This window comes from Anneissia japonica, unplaced genomic scaffold (assembly GCF_011630105.1).
Source record: "Anneissia japonica isolate Jap-2015-1 unplaced genomic scaffold, ASM1163010v1 scaffold287587_len645178_cov120, whole genome shotgun sequence".
Taxonomy (NCBI): domain Eukaryota; kingdom Metazoa; phylum Echinodermata; class Crinoidea; order Comatulida; family Comatulidae; genus Anneissia; species Anneissia japonica.
Window position 1 is genome coordinate 345,035 of NW_022718938.1, and position 22,009 is coordinate 367,043.

A 22,009-nucleotide genomic window follows, 5' to 3' on the forward strand; every position below is an offset into this window, starting at 1 on the left:
TTCCACATTTAGCAAGAGGTACTCCCGCTACGTGGTGTAATTCCATAGCAAGTTGCTGCTGTACATTACATCCCTTACGAATAGCATCCCAGTTCTTTGGTTTTTCAATTTTAGCTTTTGCTGTAATAATAGCTCTAGCGCAACATATTTCATCTTTATTTTGAATTCTAATAATACATTGTTTTTCTCTTAAGAAGCGTTCCAAGTCCACGCATCTTTTTTTGGGAATTTTTCCTCCTCTGGGCATTTGTACGTGCGTAACCTGCATTTCGAGTGACCCATCAATGCTGAATTCTTCGTACGACTGTAGTACTCGCTCTACTCTCGCAAGAAACAGTTCTGCCGTCAAGTGTCGTTTTTTCATCAATGGAAGTTGTATCGGATAATCTAATTCTGGACACTCTACCACCATACGAATCAGATCATCGGGATGAGCTCCATCCGTCAAGGTGTTGATGAGACTCTGAAAAACTTTATGCAGCGTACTTACGACGGTAGTTGAATCATGAATATCTAAATCGTCGTTGAATTTAACGGTGTACTGGATTGCTTTCGTCTTGAATTTTTTCATATCAACTTCCGTCATATCTGTGACCTGATAAAAATCACGCCCATTGTTAGATAACTTCTGTCGCTTGGTTGTAGGTTATCTACTTGATCTGTACCATACCCACTTTGCGCATTATTTTTACTACCATGCTTGTTGTTAAGGTGTCGAACAAAATTGTCATGCCTTGCAAATACTTTACCGCACTTATCACATTGGTGCTGGTTGACATCTGTGTGACGGGAAAGGTGTCTATTGTAGTTGAAGCGAGTTTGGAAAACTTTGTTACATACGTTGCAAGTAAGCGTTGGCTGTAAAACAAAATATGTGAGATAATTCTGATAGAAGTACAGTATTGGATATGTTATTTACTTAATTTGGAAGGTGTATAGACCTATGAACTTTCAATAAATCAATATTGTGCCTATCAATCATTTATTCCAATACAAAATTGGGTCTATCAAAAACCATTATCAAAGTTGTTTGGACACTAATCGAAGATCGTGAATAAAAAATAAATTGAATACTGCAAATCCATGCGTTACATTACTATGGTTATTGTATTTAAATGTCACGTTATCTAACTGTTTCTTAACCCTGTGAATTTAGGTTTATGCTGTAGCTTTGTTCCTTATTGTCGAAGATATTCTCTTTTTGTTTATATTTCTATAATGAATATTAAAGTATATAATGCCTAGTTTAATACACAGAAGTTTAGAATAAAGGATCACTTGAATAAAAAAAATATACGCTAGCAAATAGATTACACATTTATGTAAATGAACTTACCTTCATGTTGTCTTTTTCGTTTTCAAATTGATTGAAATCAATGAATTACAGGGTTGAATATAAATATAACAGTATCTAAAACATAATATAACAAGAAATTACAAAACCGATATCGATATTCAACAAATTTCTACCACAGCTGATTAGGTCACATTTTGTTAAATTGCATACCTGCACCGAGGTAGTAGTATATAAGATTTAGAAAGGCTTACCCATAATTTATTTTATTGTAAAATACTAACATATTTTTATCATTATAATATTGTCCATACGTAAAAAAAAAAAATATGCTCATGTAATTTTATACAAAACATTAAGTTCTTAATCTATTAAACAGATCACAAATAGAAAGCTGTTGAAACTTATAATTAAGACAATTAAAAATTCATAACAGTCAAGGAGAATACTTCTAACATGTTATAATATTATTTTGGTAGTTTGTTTTTACCATAGGCCTATAGTAATTACTAGACCTTCAATGTTGTTTGTATGATTAGAGGTTATTTTTTAACACTTGTTGAAATAGATTATCAATGTTTTAATTACATTTCCCATATAGTGATTTAATCCTACCTTTTATGTGTGGGACACGGTGATTGTTACTGAACAGTTGTAAGCTAGTGTAGGCCTATGGGCTGTTGAGAATTGTCGTCGATATTTATACACTGTCCTACTACAATAGATAAAACCATTGACCAATAAGGTTTGCTTATTCTTAAACAAAGTTAAAACAAAATGAGAAACAAGTGAGAAAAACTTATTACCATTTTTATTTTGATTGGCGCTGAGAGATCATGGGGTCACGTAACCCTCAATTTTGACAAGTCTGAACTGGTCCAACTGATATAGTATTGATTATCAGAAAGTACGGTAACGTCATCAGCTGCCCTACGTCACAATTCACAGCTGATCAATATCGCACCAATGTTGGTTACTGTATTCTTTAAAATTAATTCTTTTCATGATTTGCTTTTAAAGACTTATCAGTGGCAAATTACACAAACGCAGTGATCAAAAATAATCTAGGCTACGTTATCCGTACAAAATTGTTTATACTTATAATTAAACAATAAAAGAATAAAACAAATAATAAAACGTAGTATCAAATACAATTTCTTGCTGATATTCAAGATTAGGTTGGTTAATATCAATAACAACAGGCTTGTTAAACCATCAAGATACATATGTTTTTCATGCTTGGTTCAACCATATATGGGCCTAAAAGAGCTAACTAAACTGTAACAAACATAAAGAAATGCTAATAAGAACACCTTCATTTCCTGCGGTACCGTACCATCTAAAAGAATACGACGTATTGATATTGCAACGCATTGGACGACGCGTGTAAGGCATCGGTAATCAACATCTTTGTTTTATGTACGATTCTATCATATCAACCATTCTTTTGAAAAAAACAAACGGACTACTATAATATTTCAGCATTATGTTAAGAGGCACAGTTGTAACAGTAAACAGGTATCTAATACAATAGAACCGTTTCAATAGCCTTTCACGTTATAATACAATGTACGATGCGCTCTGTATATGCGAACAGCATAGGGTTAAGCTTGTTTTTAACTACAGGCTATAATCAAGCTGTCTCTGTCTCTTATACACATCTAGATGTGTATAAGAGACAGCTATATATATATATATAATAGAAGGGAAAGATGGGCTCTGAAAAATTCATTCTTACAAGTTCAGACACGTTCAACATGACGTCACTGTTTGAATTATCTATAAGACAATCATGACAAAGGATTAAACAGTAGCTGGTCATCGCTTTTCAAAAGCTACAAGGACTATTGCAGTTGATCGATTTTATTCGGAACATATTTGACCTACAATTACATCACAGTGTAGGGTGAAATCAAAGTGAGAGTTATGATATAGGTAAGGATATTTAAATGTAGGTGGTAGCTACGTTTGTATTGATTGAAGTAAAATAGAATAGGGTTAAACACCCTGTAAAATGGAATAGGTTTAGGGTTATACACCCTTGGTCTAAAAATAAAATAGGGCAAGGGTTAAGCACCCCTGCTATAAAAAATGAAAGAGGGTTAGAGTAAAGCACCCCTGCTCATTATTGGAATAGGGTTAGGGTTAACTAGCACCCCTGTTCCTAAATGGAATAGGTTAGGGTTAAGCACCCCTGCTGTAAAAATGGAATAAGTTTAGGGTTAAACACCCTGCTCTATTAAACACTCCCCTACTCATAAATGAAATATGGTTAGGGTTAAGCACCCCTGCTCCTAAATGATATAGGTTTAGGGATAAACACGCCTGCTATATTAAAAACACCCCAACTCATAAATGAAATAGGGTTAGGGTTAACCATCTTTCGTAAAAAATAATGTTATAAAAATGAAACAGGGTTAGGGTTAAGCACCCCTGCTCCTAAATGGTATAGGTTTAGGGTTAAGCACCCCTGCTCTATTAAAAATACCCCTACTCATAAATGGAATAGGGTTAGGGTTAACAAGCACCCCTGCTCCTAAATGGAATAGGTATAGGGTTAAGCACCCCCACTGTAAAAATGGAATAGGTTTAGGGTTAAACGTCCCTGCTCTATTAAATAACCCCTACTCAGAAATGGAATAGTCCTGCTCCTCATTTTATGCAAATTAAGGTCACGTGATGCCAAATGCAGGCTTCTGATTGGTCGAGAGCCTCCCAAATAAGAACAAATTTTCCTGGTCAGACCCTATGCTAATAAGGAATAAGAAAAGTCACGACGATATTTGCATGTAACTTGAATGAATAGGTAAGGAAACTGAATGGATATGATTGTAAGGATTGGAAACTTGAGGTGAGAGGTGTGATAATTTTTTTCTCTAAGAAAGAAAAGGAAAAGAACAGGAATCTTAAGAAATATAATGAAAAGTAATGGTTAAGGAAACATAAGAAAGAAAAGAAAAGGTCACATAAGAAAGAACAAGGAAAGAAAATGAAGGTAACATGAGAAAGAAAAGAGAAAGAAAAGATAAGGAAACATAAGAAAGACAAAGAAAAGGAAAAGAATAAGAAACTTAAGAAATATAAATGAAAAGGAATGGATAAGGAAACATAAGAAAAAAAATGAAAGAAAAGAAAAGGTCAAATGAGAAAGAAAAGAGAAAGAAAGATAAGGAAACATAAGAAAGACAAAGAAAAGGAAAAGAATAGGAAACTTAAGAAAGATAACGAAAAGGAATAGATAAGGTTACATAAGAAAGAAAAAATGAAAAGAAAAGAAAAAGTCACATGAGAAAGAACTAAAAAAGAAAGATAAGGTAACATGAGAAAGGAATAGACTAAAAAAAAATATATATATATATATATATATATAAGGAAACAAGGAACACATCAGAAAGGTAAGGTAAGTAATTTTTTGATGAACATAAGAATAATGCAATGAAATAAAATGCAAAATATTTCCAGGAAAAACAGACAAGTTAATATATGATAAAAAGGATGGTATTACTTTGAGAAAATGAAAAGGTTGGTTTAATTTTTGATTTCCTGTGCTGCTTAATTGTCAATAATAAAATAAAAAAAATAATTAACTTGTTTACACTTTGTTATTTGTTATTTGTTTGTTCTCTACCTGTTGTTTTGACACTGCGCCTTGAGCACCAATTTTTGGTGGTGATGTTTGCGCTTTAAAAATCGTTATTATTATTATTATTATTATTAGCTGCCGTACGTCCATACGAGAAAATCCCGATCCGGATACCAAGAATGTGATGATCGAATCACTGGCCAAATAAGAAACTGGAAATTGTAAACGCGTACGTGTGATCGGTTAATTGTAAAAACGCGCTCAACTTGCTAACCGGTATCGCTTCCGGGTGTTCTCACGCAGGTGCTAACGATTAGCGCTAACAGTTAGCTCCCGATCCGGATACTAGGGCTCTCGTGAGAACCAGACTGATAATAGCGTATCTTTTTTGAGGATAAGAGATTTTGATTCATTAACCATGACACATCTAATCGTGTAATCGCGGTAAAATGCGTGGTGGTTTTTTTTTCAAAGCGCTGTACATTAAAACCCATTATTATAATGATAAAAATAAGTACAATATTTTAAATCAATTAATACAAATGGCAAGTACAAATTACAACATTCAATAAAAATTCCAAAGATCAAAGTGCAGTATATTAAAACCTATTGTCACAACTTATTTGAATAATGCACTAAAGTTTACAAATTCACAATCAAACTGTGTCATGATTATCACAAAATTTCTGATTACAAAGAAGGACGTTTACAGATATTCCTACATTCCAAGAAGAACCATACAAGACTGAAACGAATTGCCCGAAATCAAGACTACATCACAACATCTTGATAGCTTCAAGCAAGCGCTACAAAAAAGATTAAGACAATCATTATTGTATTGGCTTCGTGACGACGAGGAACTCGAGCGAAGTGATGATGACAATCGCAACAAAAACTGAGGGCGGAATTTGAACCCGAGTTCGTTGCCATATGGAAACGTTTTTGCCACTTTTTATTATTTGCTAGTCCAGCTATCACGAAAGCAGCGAACTGAGGTCAAATCAACCCCGCTGTACAAGTTGTTTGGATCGACCAATTAAAAACATTGCGTTTGTTTCATTTTCATTATGGGGTTAAAATACTAACAAAATTCAATCTGCACAATCAATATTCTTTTGTTATAGTAGGCCTACAATGTAAAGTAAACAAATGTTGAGAGAGTCTCTCTTCCCCTAGTCCAGTGTTCGTATTGGCGGGATTGGCTTAGCCCTACGCTACACCTCTACGGACATTTTCAAACGGTCCAGACTATAAATTGCATTTTTTTGCAGAAATATAGCCTAATTGCTGCAGTAATTGTCTTAGGACATTTGTTTTTTTTAAGGTAATAAAAGCACACAAAAAATCCAACTTATATCTAATAGGCCAAATTACACGAAGAAAGAAAAGTCAAACACTGCCAACACAAGTTAAGCAAACAGAAGTGTGACGTCATACCAGTGGATCGGACTATCACGCTTGAGAGATTTTTTTGACCCCATGAGAGGCATTTGTGAATTGGATGGATTTTATATTTATTTATATTTTTTACAACATAATGCGATTGGTCCATTACAAGAAAATCATAGATTTTGTACCAAAAATGTACTTTTTTTGGAAAAAGTCCAGTTTTCTCCAATGGTTAAAACGACCTTTGAGAGCAAATGATACAACGTTTTAATATGAGTGTAAAATGGGAGCAACTCGGGATCAACCCGGACTTTTTCGTTCGATGTAAAAGGGAAATGCACCCGGGATTACTCCGGAAGTAACCCGGGTCGATTCTGCGGAGTACGCTAATCTGGAGTCTGTTGCTGGATTACCGTACGCCAGTGATTGCGCGTTATCGTTAACACTGGCGTTCGCTACGCCGCGCACAATGTTACACCTCTTGATTAACGTTACGCTAGGGTAAGCCATTTTGTTGAACATAGATTATGGCTACGTTCAGACCTGAACGATACGCCAGGAGTATCTAACGCCGGGGATACGTTAATCCATGGCATAACTAGTAAGATGTCCAGACTGTACGAATAACGAACGCTTGCGTGAATATTCGCGCGAAATATTCGTATTCGTAATAGCGCGTTTAATTTCCTGTTTACATCTATGGCTATGTTTAGACACAACGAGGTCGCAGTCCCCCTTTACCGCAGCGCAATGTAGTGGGTCTAGAATTTGCACATCGCGACAGGTCAAACAATTACTATGTTTGATGGGAATGGTACTTTTTGAGGGGAATAGTACTTTCTATTGCTCCGCTTCTCAACCAATCAGATGCCTAGAATCTATGTATGAGGTATATAAACGCGACTATTTATGCAGTTTTCAAAAGCGCGAGCGCAGTCGCGTTGTTATAGTGACGTCGATCCCTAACAACGCAAATAACTTTGCTTGCGCTTTCTTAAATAAACTGCATCAAAAGTCACATCAAGTAGATAGATGATTTGAAAAATAATCATTACGTTAAATTAAAATTTATTATTAAAAAGTTTTGCTAGAATCGTTACTTTTAACAACAATTTAAACAAATGCTAAAAGAAACTTATCTAAACTGATACGTCTTGTAGACCCCCAATATGGCGTCGGTGGCTTCACTAAAACCAGACAATGAGCAATCCAGCTATTATAGTAGAGATCATTGGTGAAATCCTGGCCGAGTTCAAAATCACTTATGCGTGACTGTTGTAACTCAATGGCGTACACTAATCTGGGGTCTGTTGCTGGATTACCGTAGCCAGTGATTTTGCGATAATACTGGAATTCGCTACGTCACGCACAAGTTCACATCACTTCATTAACGTTACGCTAGCGTAAGTCGTTTTGTCTGATCATAGCCTATGCTTATTTTGAATGGTCAAATTCTGGCCGAGTTCAAAATCATTGATGCATGACTGTCGTAACTCAGTGGCGTAGGCCTACGCTAAACTGGGGTTTGTTGCTAGATTACCATACGCCAGTGTATATATACTATTGTTATTAATAATAGTTAAAATAATAAAAATAAATAATAAAATAATAATAATAATATAATCATAATAATAAGCATCAATAATTTTATTTATAATGAATATAATAACGACCATAAGCGTTAAATCTAGTCATTCCCAACAGATAATTTTCTAATATTGTAAAAACAATCTTGTTTCAATACTTAAATTAAATGTTTACAATTTAACTACAATTGTATATGTAAACATATCAATATAATATAAACCATGTACATGGTTAAGTATTTTGTGTCTTTCTTAAAGGTATTAAAGATGTTATTCCATTATCCTAAAATCTGATAAAATTAATTTCCTTTCAAAAGTCACAAAAAAATGAAACAGTTTTTTTTATATAGTTCTATTCTTTTACTCAATTCAAAAAGAAAATTCTGTCATGCATTGTGTCATGCACAGCCCCCACGTCGGGGAGTGTTCAGCCCCCACCCCGTCGGGGAGAAAAAGCACAATTCGTTGGAGAGAAAACAAAATTATATGTATTTTTTACATATTAGTAAACTCTACAATCGATTAAATAAGCCTTTGAAACCCCTAAATTGTTAAAATTTTCGGGGGCGTCGCCCCCTGGACCACTTTCGAAACCTTTTAATCGAAGCTTGACCACGCCCACGTTGCTTTCGTCGGGGAAATCTGCCCCTTGTCGGGGGAATCGGCCCCCTTAACGGAGGACCTCGGCCCCCAGCGGGCAAATCCTGGCGCCACCCCTGAAAAGAACTGTCGTAGTTGAGAAAGTCTCGACGTTTCGATTGAGATGCTTCAATCGTCTTCAGGAGAATATGCAGAAATTGCAAACAGAGAAATAATTATATGTTTGGGTAGAGATGCTGATTGGTGATTGGATGGATAAACTGACCTATGAGAAGACTGCTAGTGAAAGGCTAAAACAAAAGCCATTGTTCACTGAGGCAAAGGGTGGGAATTCCCAAACAAAGGCATGGTTCCAGTGGCGGGAGAAGGGTGGGAATGACCCAAACAAAGGCACAGTTCCAGAGTGGCGGGAAATGAGATGAGAACGACCAAAAACAAAGGCATAGTTCCAATGGGCTGGGAAAGGGGATGGGAATTAAATTAGATAACAAAATAACTAATCCATAATCATTGGAACACCAAAGCCATGTCAAGTGTTTAGCTTTTACCACAATTTCAGTAAAATAATTTCTTGTTATTACCACTGCAACATCCAAAGCTTGACAGTAAAATTCATGCTCACGACTATCTGTACGTAGTTAATGTTTGTTTCTGTTTTCAGGGAAAGTATGAGGGCCGGCCGGAAAATAAGCGTTTTCTGTATGAGATCGTCGCCAACAAACGCAATGGTATTGACGTAGACAAATGGGACTATTTTGCGCGTGATTGTCGCATGCTTGGAATTTCAAACGGCTTTGATCATAATCGCTTCATGAAGTTTGTAAGAGTAATAGAGGTAGATGGAGAGTATCAGCTATGCATAAGGAATAAGGTAGGACATTCACAGATTAAAAAATAAAACGGTGGGTAGAATGACTATGGTCACATTTACGGAATTATACTTAACGTTGATGCCATATATTTTTTCGGTCCCTATAATAACATAATTATCTGACTAGTAGAATAATGTTTGATGTCTCATCACTATAGATTTTACTTTAACTGATTTTCGATTATTGCCTTGTGTTTTGTCCCTAAAAAGGTCTTAAATTATAATTTATTATATTTATTTTTGTACATTAAACATACATTTAAAAACCAGTGCAACTAAGGCCTTGTTTGGACAACATCAAAACGTCCATTTTGTTGACCTAGCAGTATTTTTTGGTTGTTTTTTTTTTTTTTTTTTTTTTTTTTTTTTTTTGCGGGAGGGGGGGGTTTTTTTTTTTTTTTTTTTGCGCGAGAGGCAAGGTATGACGAGAACCAAGTGAGAACAATATCAGAGAGACCAAATTGAAAAGACAGGCGGTTAAGAAGAATGGAGTGGTCGAATGTGTCGAAAGCAGCAGACAGGTCTAAAAGTACAAGTGCGACTATTAAACCATGAGGAAACTTCCTCATTTACCAAATATCTAAATTTTGAACCAGGTTTTGCCGATCTTTCTTATCTCTGATAATTACAGTTTTATTGACTTCAGCTCAGCATGTGTTCTCATCAGTTGATAATAGGATTAATTGCGGAACTACTTCCTGTGAATAGCCAAGGAAAGAACTAAACAAAATAAAACTGAAGACTACAGTATATAGTAACAACACAGATAATTTTATTTTTTTCATAAAAAATCATGTATACATAAACTGAAAATAGAGTATACAGTACTGATGATAAAAATGTGAAAGTTTGTCAAGCATTTAACTCCTTGATGGTGTTAAGTATTGATCTACCATAATCTTCATAATAATTTTATTTTTACAATTATCTACACAATACTGTGCACTGTTTACATTTACTGTTGTTCACAAGAAATTGTTTATCATCTCTTCCCCCTACCCCATCTTTACATCTACTGTACATATTTTAAAATGCGGTATTGATTGCTTTTTAGAAATACATTATTTAAGTACATCTTGCAGGTGTAAATAATACACCCATAAATGCTTAACAGGCTGTTTGTTATTGAGAGTGATAAGGCCTAAAAAATTGTTATGATCACCAATCACTGAATTTAAGAAAAAAAATTGGGTCAGTCTGAATTTGTTTGCAGACTCATTACAAAAACAGGCCTGTACTGCTACTGACCTACATTGCTGATGATTTTTTTTTTATAACATTTTGGCTATTCCAATACATTTTATTCTTTATTTTTAAATAAAAAACAAACAAAAAATGACCCTGTATATTTGCAATGTTGCAATTTTTTTTTCTTAGGCACAGTAAAATTTTGTCAACCCCTAATGGAAACATGATACGTTTCGTCTTAAATAAAAAAATTATAAAAAAACAAAAACACCATTATTTAAATATTCTGAGGTTCACATTAAATAGTAAAACATTTTTTAACAAGATACATCAATTTACTATGATCTTTATGGTAATTTTTTGTTTTGTTTTTATGGTTGGTCATAAGAAATTGTTTATCATCTCCCGTCTCCCACCTTTACTTACTGTACATATTTTAAAATGCAGTATCAATTGCTTTTTAGAAATACGTTAGTACATTTTGCAGGTGAAATCAATACAGCCCTAAATGTTGAACAGGTCATTTGTTATTTACCGTGATAAGGCCTAAACAATTGTTATGATCTTCAATCAGTGAATTCCAAAAAAAAATTTGTTCAGCCTGAATTTTTTTTGGTGGCTCAATTCCAAAACAGGCATGTGCCCCCATGTTCAGCTGCCGACATACATCGCTGATGATTGTGTGGTTTTTTTTTTAAACACCTTGTCTGTTCCAATATGATCTGGCTAGGGCATTTTTTTTACCAAAAACAAACCAAAAATGACCCTGTATATTTGAAATGTTGGGTCTGTTTAGGCAACAATAACATTCTTTTTCTTTGGCACAATATAATTTTGTCAACCCCATCTTTAGTCGCTCATAAAAAAAAAATAATAAGGTGCATTATTTAATCATCCAAGTAATTGATAAATTTTACTATTGAGAAAAACAGATTAATTCTCAGCTTTTTATTGTTTAAATATGTACATATTTAGGATGTCTTTTGCCAGTTTGCAACCACTTTAAAATGTGGGTTTTGTGGTAGAATATAAGATTTAAGTGTTGCAATTCTTTTTACCTGGTTAGCCTTTTCATTTTTTTATTTAACCACATTTGCACATATATATTTTTTTCACTATCATTTAATTTGGCATACTCTTTAATATATCTTGTAAATAAGCTGCGCGACTCTTTGAAAGTCACAGTATTACAGGTATGTTTAAGAAATTCTTTTCTTTTTAAATTACCATAAAACACAGCTGCATTTTTGAACATTTCACTACCAATTCTTTCTTACGAGACTTAGTTTTTCGCGGTCCCTTTAACAAAGGAATCATCCGAAAGTCTTTTTGAAATGGATTTAATTATTGGTAGGCATAACAGAAATTGTATATATCATTTCTCTAATTGATTAAGGTAGATGCACAGAATATGATTGTATACTGTTATAGTCGATGGATTTGTATACATAGCTGTAGTCTACAACATGACAATGTTTTTGCACACCATTCTTTACAACATTTGCAATTTTTTTGCCTACAGAGAGATTAGTTAAAATTATAATTTTTTTTGTGGAATTGCCTTTCGAAGTACCAGATAAGTTTTTTTCTTATTCTTCCTCCGTTACTTACAATTAATTCAAATATTTTCTGTTGGGTCATTTTCTTTCCTTTATACTTTGGTACATTTCCTGTAAAAATGAACGTTTTACCGATGAATAATTTTTCAGCACTCTCAATTTTACTACTACTACTACTACTACCACTACTGCTACTACTACTACTACTACTACTACTAATAATAATAATAATAATAATAATAATAATAATAATAATACTAATAATAAATAGTAATATATAATAAAATAATAATAAATAATATCAATTATAATTTTTTTTAAATTTGTATTATTTTTATTTTATTATTATTATTTTATATTATGTTTATATTATTATTATATTTTTATATCAAATTTTTTATATTATATTTTTATATTTATTATATTTTGTTATTATATTTATTATCTATTATATTTATTATAATTGTTATTATGTTAGTATGTTGTTAGTATATTATTTATTGACAGACAGCTGGTCTTGTTGTGGTAACTGAAATAATAGTTTCCTCTGAGTTCTTTCAGTCTAGATTTGGTGGCTATAGGTCTTCTCTGAGGTGACTGAATTAATATTTTCTTTTTGATTAGCTATGAAACCTGCTTAGTATTGCTCTCATTACCATTGTAGATGTGCTGGAGAAAGCTTATGCTTCTGGCAGGGTCACCCAAACCAGACAGGTATGGGGCATGGTTATTAGGGCAAGCATGAGCAAGTACAACCTGGCCACGATTTTAAACTGCATCCATATAATTATATGGATCAAATATACCTTGGTGTTGGGGTCCAGCATGCACCTGTCAGCCCGGCAGCAGGGGTTGGTAAAACTGTCATCTTGGCAGGAATCAATCAATGCCTTGGTTCACTGGCTTGTACAGTAAATTGACATGCGACGATATTCATTTTACAAAGGATAGCTTTTATTAGTTATAGTTGCTACTGCGGGGTAGTCTCCATCCCAACTGTCACGTTTTTGCGTTCCGTTGGAACCGGTTGTTGTGCGGTCCAGAGGTGTGTGTCTAATCTGGGCAAACATTCACTCATTATTTTCTTGCCCAGGCGCTTAGCGTTCAAAGGCAAATGATGACAAGCAGTAATATAGTTCAGCGACTTGTAACTTGGGGTCATCTCTACAGCAAATGACTGTCGTTACTCGTCAGGGTTCGCGTGCAAAGACTGCGCGGCCGGGTCGACATGCTGCTACTTCTCCTTTTGTTTTAGTTTTAGGATGCTGGAATGTTCGTTCTTTAAGCATCCTTCCAGATAGAAACTTGCGTCCGCCAAGAAAGTCAGTGGTTGTTGACTTAAAACTCTCTCATTAAATAAATGTTGCTGCTCTAATTACACTTTGGTCTGGTTATTCTGAAACCATGAAACCTAAGTTATAAGTGATAACTTCACTTATTGGCGATCCGTTTTATCGAGAGAAGCTTTCCTCTCTCGATAAGGCCACAATAGTTGCATTAGAACTACCCAAAACATTCTTTGCATGACCGTGATTTGTCAACTGTCAAAGGTTACTTTTTTCGGGTACGGAGCTTTTTCTGATAAATTATCTGATTCAAAAATTCTTATCTGATCCAAAAATTTATTGGAAAGTTTGGGCCCGAAAATAACAAAGTGGCTGCTTTCCGATAATTTATCATGTAATAGTGCTGCGGTAAACACGTCCATAGACATTCCAAATCCTTCCGAAATAACATACGAATTAACGAATTTATTTTATAATTTTAAAGTTGAACAACGTATGGTTGTTTCCCGAACATAATGGCTTCTCTATCTCTTATTCGAAGTATACCGAGCTGCAAACCGTAGCAGGTACGGTACATTATTATGCATTATTCACTTGTAATTATTATTGCTGTCCACTGAGAAGCTCGATCGATATATCCTAATCACCATGGATCTTCTCTCTGTAGGGAACTCTTCCAATAGACCTTTCCGCCAAGCCCCGCCCGTTGGATGTTTTTAGTAAGATCCCACAAACAACATTTTGTAGATGGATGACTGTGCGGTCGCAATCACAGACTCGTTATTAGGCATTCCGGACAATATTTGTTTGACGTTTCTGCCGAATGTAGGCCTATCACAAAGTGTCTTAAAAACGAGTCTAAATTACTATTTGCAAGTATACATTCATCTATATACATTTATCTAAATCTGTCAATGATATTTTGGTTAATTTTTATATCATCCAGGCCAATTGGGAATTACAATAATCGCTAAACATTTAGAAATCTACACAATCAAAAGAAAAAATAATATTTTATAAATCCAGTGTTTTATTTTTTTTAATTTTATTTATGTTTTGTTAAATGCGTATGCTGCATTAAAATTGTGACTTTTTGCGCCATTCAGTGTGTGGTGACATATACGTTATCAGAATAACAATCAAAACAAAAAGGCATTAAACTAGTACTTTAATTGTTACTAGTGTATTTTTATTTCTTTTTTAAAGCCATATTTATTCGTTGATCTGAGACTAAATTATGAGGAAATGTCTAAACTAAACCCAAGAAATTGTACAGCGCCAAAATGTTAAGTAAAAATAATAATTAAAAAAATGAATGATGACAAAAACAAAAACAAAAACAAAAAACACACACACACACCCGCACACAAAAACTTGTTTATACTGTAATTGTATCATAATGATCAGATTTAATTTTCAACATCATATATCTATACAAACATCTTTATTTAAATTCAACACTAATAGTTTGAATCTACTTAAGGAATTACTCATAGGCCTATACACATTTTTTGTACTACACCTTTTTGTATTTGGACCATAGCATCAAAGTATTTAATATCTTACAAAACAGAGGATATAAAAGGATATTTTTACCTTTACCTTCTTTAAGTACATACTTTATTATAAAAACTAAAAATCGAATGTACACTGATTATATAAAACGGACTTTAAAATGTTATTATCAACTTTCGAATTTGATCTGAATGCATATCCACCACTGAATATTTTATAATTATTCCTTTTCAGTATTACAAATGTCAACAAAGTTAATTTGTATAATGATAATAATCTATTCACACTTTCCAGTACTTTATGACAGACTGATGATAAACGAGTAATGTAATTGCATATTTAAAATATATTGTTATTTACTATTTACTAATATTTCTCAGTATTATGTACAATCTAATAAATTTTTCAACATAAAACATTTATTCTTCTTTACTTTACATTTTTTTTTAATATTCCACATCTAATGCTGCCAGCATATTCTCATCATTTACCTTTCCTAATAATATTCAAGGTTACAAAACAAGAAATAACAAACTATAAAACTTCAGCACGAACTTCTGTATACGAAACCCAGTAGGACTACCGTTACTATTTGTTTCTCAAATTTATTCGGATGGAGGCCGTCTACGAACAGTTGGTGTTCTATTTGCATTTATTGGGTCAAGATATTCAAGAGAGCAGCTTAGCTCAGTCGGCTAATCTGGTGGTACCTTTCGGATAAGCCGTTGGTTCCGTGTGCATTTATGGCCCATGTGCACGTTAAAATACACTCTTTGGAAAAGAGTAGGGGATTGTCTCCCGGTGTACTGCGCAATCACCACAGAAGGACCCCACTGGAAATAAGTCTTCTTCTAAACTTTCGTGGGCTATCCTTGGTGCTTACACCGAATACATCCAATCCAATCCAATAGTTTAACCATTCTCTTCAATAATAAAATGCTATGAAATAAGTATATATAGTATTTATTAATTATTTATATGAACAATCTCTTGCATATAGGCAGCCTAGCAAGGCTAGGCTTTAAATACATTACATAGGACAAAAGCTGCACAGCAGCTATGGAAGAACCTGCATTGTTATTAATATTACTGCTGAATATTTTTTTGATAAAAAAAAAAAATCAAGGTATACATACATCGCAATTTATTGGAAAAATAATAACAGACCCTAGGTCATGAAATCAGGTGCAATCCACTGACCGCGGTTTGGAGCCAAAGCCGAATACCTTTTTAAAATTGTGTAGGCATCGGAGAAGATTCGACGTCGGAATAGGCCGAGGGGCCTACCCCGACGCGACCCGATTATTTTTGTAGGCCTCTCCTAGCTTAAATTGTATAAATGAAATCCTACCGTTTTTTGAGCTGTGTGCTTCTTTACCCTGTCTTCATGTTGTCTTCCATATTTCACCTAGGCAATTTTCTTCACGGCCAAACGCACGCCATCTCACGGCCAAATATACGGCAAAACTATTTTTCGATATCGGCCAAAAATCGGCCAGATTTTAAACGGACTGGTAGACTAGTGGGTAGCATAGTTAATTTTCAAAAAAACTACAGGACAATCATCGGTCATTTGTTTGAAATTGAAGAAATCAAAATGATATACAGAGAACAAAATCAGTCTTTCACGGTTAATTGTGCTTATCATCAATTGTGGCACCAAGGGGGGGGGGGGGGGGGCATTTTCCCCACAGTCGCACAGACCTGGGCAAATTGTCGTCGGACGCACGTCGTCAGATCAAAAATTTAAAAAAATTAGTAATTACTAATAAATAATTATTATTAAAAATAATGATATTTTGACTGCCAATCCTTAATATTGTGGTTTAAATTACCTTTTGGACCATACTAAGTTTTAAAAGCTCTCCCAGTGAACCTTAAAGTGAGTTTTTATTTCGGGCCGTCGACCGAGGCTTCATCAACTCGTTGGCTCGGACCCCTCCGTCGGACATGTTGGACCCCTTTTCAGCTAGTTACTGGCCCCAACGCTGCTTATCATTAATTCATCACCACAAACAAATGCCCAAACATTAATATTAAATAGGCCACTAGTAGGCCTCTGATCTTTACATTATTGATCTGATTCACATTATTACCCTCACCCCTCCCCCACGAACAGTGGCGGCTCTAGGATATAATTTATGGGGGGAGGGGAGTGGGGCTATGATGGAGGGCTAGTATTTATGGGTGCAACTATAGCACGCAGCGTTATCTGAGGGCCGAAGACCAGAACCAGGGGTGGGTTAGTTAGGGAGGTGTCCCCTTTTCCAAAAACGAGATTTTTTTTTTAAATTGTGACTTCTAGATGGCCGGAAATGGCTGGGATGGGAAAACTACCCAATTAATGTACAACAATAATCATCATAGCTTACTAGTATATCTATAGAAATATTATGTTTATCGATTTTATTGATGGAATGACGACTGCTATGACAATGATTACGATTATTGTTATCATTATTGTTATTATTGTTGCTATTATTGTTATTGTTACTGCTATTGTTATTATTGTGGTTGTTGTTATGTTATTATTATTAGTATTAATAACGACGGTAGTGACGACGGTAGTGATCGTAATGAGGATAGTAATAATAATTATTAGTTATTATTTATTATTATTATTATTATTATTATTATTACTATTATTATTATTATTATTATTATTATTATTATTATTATTATTATTATTAATTTTATTATTTAATATTAGTAGTGATATTTTTTTTTTATTGATGGAATGATTATTATAAAATATATGCTACCTTTACACTTAAAACGACCTACTTATATTGTAATATACGGTACAGTGTATATCTTTTTAAACATTAATATACATGTCATTGCAACTCCATGTTATATCCTTAAATTGTCGAGGTATCAGAGATAACCTTAAACAGAGACAGGTGTTTAAATGGGCTCATAACCAAGGGGCAGACATTCTTTTGTTACAAGAAACACATCTGACAGTTGATAAAATAAAATGCTTTAACTTCCTGTGGGAAGGAACATGTCATCACAGTTTAGGAACTAACCTCTGTAAAGGAGTCTCGATACTCTTTAGGAAAGATCTCAAGGTAAAAATAAATACCGTGATCTTGATGCATGTGGAAGGCATGTCCTTATAAATTTCACTGCCAATGATAAACGATATTTATTATGTGATATTTACTCGCCTAACGATAAAAAGATAGGAGTAATTCTATTAGAGATCTACATAGAAAAATAAAAAAGCATAATCAAAATAATGATGTTGAAATGACTAGAAAGGGAGTGTAAAAAGAACCGATAAATCAGTCTACACTTTAAAAAAATTCATAAACAATCTTAAACTTATAGACATCTGGAGAGAACTACATCATACAAAAAATCATTTCACATGGCGACAAAAAACTAAGCAAATATATAGAAGACTAGATTATTTCTTAATATCAGAGGAGTTTCTTAATAGTAATGATATAATATCTTGTGACATTAGACCAGCAATCACTAAAAATTTCATTGCGTAAAGAAAAACGGGGACCAGGCTTATGGAAGTTTAACTGCGAACATGTCTCTGATCAAGAATATGTTAACAAAGTTAAAAAAATAATCGAAAAATCTAAAAGCGACATCAGCTTATATCCTATATGTAAATGGGAGTTAACTAAAATTAAAATAAAAGAATCTTCGATGTCCTATGTTTCCTAAGAAACCTGTAACTTATATCATAAACTTATCTATCAGTAAAAATGAAGTCCCCAATGATATGAAAATTGCGAAGGTTTTACCTCTTCACAAAAAGGGATCAAAAGATGATGTGAAAAATTACAGGCCCATAAGTATTTTAGGTAGTGTGTCCAAAATCCTTGAAAAAATGGTTTTTAATCAATTTGAAAAGTACTTGTTTGAAAATAATTTGCTTTATAAATTCCAAAGTGGTTTTAGAAGAGCGTTTTCTACCGACTCAATCCTCATTCATCTAAACGATTTTATTAGAACACAGATTTCGAAAGGTAATTACATCGGTATGGTCATGCTAGACCTACAAAAAGCTTTCGATACAGTCGATCACAATATTCTGTGTAAAAAATTAGTAGCCATGGGGGTTGGGTCGGTCGAATGGTTCAAATCGTATTTGTCTAATAGAAAACAGATTGTTTGTATTGATGGTACCTTCTCTGAACCCCTAGAATGTACCCATGGAGTTCCACAAGGAAGCATATTAGGTCCGCTCCTCTTTGTTACATTAATGATATGTCAATATGTATTAATAATGAATGTAAACTCTTATTATATGCAGATGACAGCGCCATTTTGTTAGCTCATCGTGACCCATTGTACATTTCCAATAAACTAGGGTACAATATGGAACTATGCAACAAATGGCTGGTCGAGAATAAGTTATTGATGCATCCCCATAAAACGGAGTGCATTATTTTCGGATCTAAAAGGAAAATAAACACTATTCAAGATTTCAACATAAATTATAATGGACAGATCATACATAGCCGAGATTCCATTAAGTACCTTGGTTTACATATTGATAATTGTGTCTCAAATGATGAATATGTTAACACTATAATTAAGAAAGCTAACTCCAGATTAAAATTCATGTACAGGCAGGCTAGCTGCTTGGACAGGCAAAGTCGTAAACTTTTATGCTCTGCCCTAATCCAATGTATTTTCGACTATGCTGCCTCTGCCTGGTATGTTGGCATAAGTGTTCCTCTAAAAAATAAACTACAAGTAACTCAAAATAAGATCGTAAGGTTTATTCTGGACCTCGCCCCAAGAGCACATATCGGACAGAAAGAACTTTCCTTACTTGGATATCTTAATATAAGTGATAGGGTTAAATTTCTTAGGCTGGTTCATGCTTTTAAAATTTTCAATAATATGGATGCTCCTTATTTAGCTGATAATTTTATAAAGATTTCTCAACAACATTGTTATAGAACTAGAATTTCCAATGACAATTTTGTAATTCCAAATATTAAAGGCCTAGCTTCGAAAACGTTTTATTACAATACTATCAAAGACTGGAATGGTCTACCATCAAACATTAAGTGTATTAACAAACTAAACGAATTTAAACGTGCGGTAAAGACTCACCTTGGAAATGTGCAAAAACCATGATTTGTTTCTTGTTTTTTTTATGAACTTAATTGATTGTTTATGGGACCCCATTGGAATTAAGCTGTTTTTCAGCTTTATGGGTTATCCTGGTACTCTATCATTGTTCTTTGTTCTTTGTGAATTTTTGAGTACCGAATAAACAAACAAACAAACTATGGAAAAAAGAAAAGTAAAGAAAATAATATCAAAATTAAAAAAATTGAAAATAAAATAAAAATTCTCAATGAAAAACTTATATCTCAGCATAGTGAAAACATTGAGAAAGAAATTGAAAATAAACGAAAGACCTTGAAAAATACTATCATAAACAGGCAACAGGCAACAGCTCAAATACAAGCAAAAATTAAATGGATAGACCAAGGGGAGAAAAACACTAGATATTTTCTTGGACTAGAAAAATCGAGAGGTAAAAACAAACAAATAACTAAAATAAAAAACTCTAAACGTGTTGAGTTAAATAAACCGTTTGACATCCTTGCAGAAGAAGTAAAATTCCTTTCAAATATGTATAAAATAGAGGAGCCTACAAGATATCAAATTGATGAATATCTCAATCCAATTGACACTACCAAGCTTAGTGAAGACGAAAAACAAATATGCGAAGGAGATATCACATTAGAAGAATGTTGTAAGGCGCTAAATTGTATGAAAAAAAGAAAATCACCCGGAAGCGATGGACTTAAGGTAGAATTTTACGGTTTTTTCTGGAATGAGATAAGTAACTTATTATGTGAAGCAATAAATTATACCCATGCCAATCATAACATGATGTCGCTTTCACAGAGACTGGGAGTTATTAATTTAATCTTTAAAAAAGGTGATAAATATGACTTGAATAATTACAGACCTATAATACTATTAAATCTAGATTACAAGATAACGGCCATCTGCCTAGCTAACAGAGTACAAGAAGTAATTAAATCAATAGTAGATACAGACCAAAAAGGATATATTAAAGGGCGCTTCGGAGGAGAAAATATTCGATTAATCGAAGACCTAATGGAATATACATGCTCCACCAAATCTGAAGGTGCACTGATTTCATTAGATTTCCAGAAAGCTTTTGACAGCGTAAGTAGGAGGTTCATGATTTCAGTTTAAAAAAATACAATTTCGGCAATTCGTGTAAGCTGGATACAAACATTATATGCAAAAACTGAATGCTGTGTAATTAATAACGGTTGGATGTCCGAAAAATTTATTATGCAACGGGGAATTAGACAAAGATGTCCTCTGTCTGCATTATTATTCATCATTATAGCAGAAAGTATGGCTACTAAAATCCGTAAAAATAACAATATTAAAGGAATTAAACTCCCAAAAATAAATAAAGATAACGGACATGAAGAAAAAATAGCCCAGTTAGCAGACGATACAGTATTGTTCGTCAGTACATTTAACAGCATTGATCGAATTCTGCAAACAGTAGATGAATTTTGTAATATAGCAAAATTAAAATTAAATAAACAAAAAACAAATGCAATGTGGCTCGGAACATGGAAAAATAAAAAAGAGCAACCAGGAAATATTCAATGGAGAGATTCTTTCAAAATACTAGGAGTATACATTGGGTATAACAAAAGTCTTTGCACTCAAAAAAACGGGATAAAAGAGTAATACAGCTCGAAAATGAGCTTGAACAATGGAAAAAGAGAAATTTGACCACGAGCGGTAAAATTTGTATTTTAAATACATTAGAATTATCGAAATTGACCTACTTAGCAAGTATAATTGAAACTCCACAACACATAATAAAAAAGTAAAGAAAACCATATTTGATTTTATCTGGGAAGGTAGTGAAAAGATAAAAAGGAGTATATTTTATGAGGAGATGCCATGCCTAGAAGCAAGGATTATGTCATTACATATTACTTGGTTTAAAAATTTATTGAATAAAAACACACAAGAAAGATGGAAGCAAATACTGCTTTACTATCTAGAACAATTGGGTTCTAAAGACATTTTCACAAAAGTAACTAATATAAATGACTTATATAATACAATTAATACAAAAGTGCCAACA

The 22,009-nt window shown here is 33.6% G+C and overlaps 1 protein-coding gene and 1 long non-coding RNA gene across 2 annotated transcripts in view; one reads left to right on the forward strand and one right to left on the reverse strand.

Annotated features, from left to right (window-relative positions):
• LOC117110658 (deoxynucleoside triphosphate triphosphohydrolase SAMHD1-like) overlaps positions 1-22,009 on the forward strand; it is a 58,064-nt gene that overhangs the window by 30,696 nt on the left and 5,359 nt on the right. Inside the window, exon 5 of the mRNA XM_033253417.1 lies at positions 9,114-9,323. Coding sequence (XP_033109308.1) covers positions 9,114-9,323 — 210 coding nt within the window. The remainder of the gene's footprint in view (positions 1-9,113; positions 9,324-22,009) is intronic.
• On the reverse strand, positions 700-1,965 carry LOC117110675. Its single transcript, XR_004445748.1, has 3 exons — positions 1,910-1,965; positions 1,337-1,411; positions 700-858 (listed from the first exon to the last, which is right to left on the reverse strand). It is a non-coding gene; the product is annotated as an uncharacterized LOC117110675 (long non-coding RNA).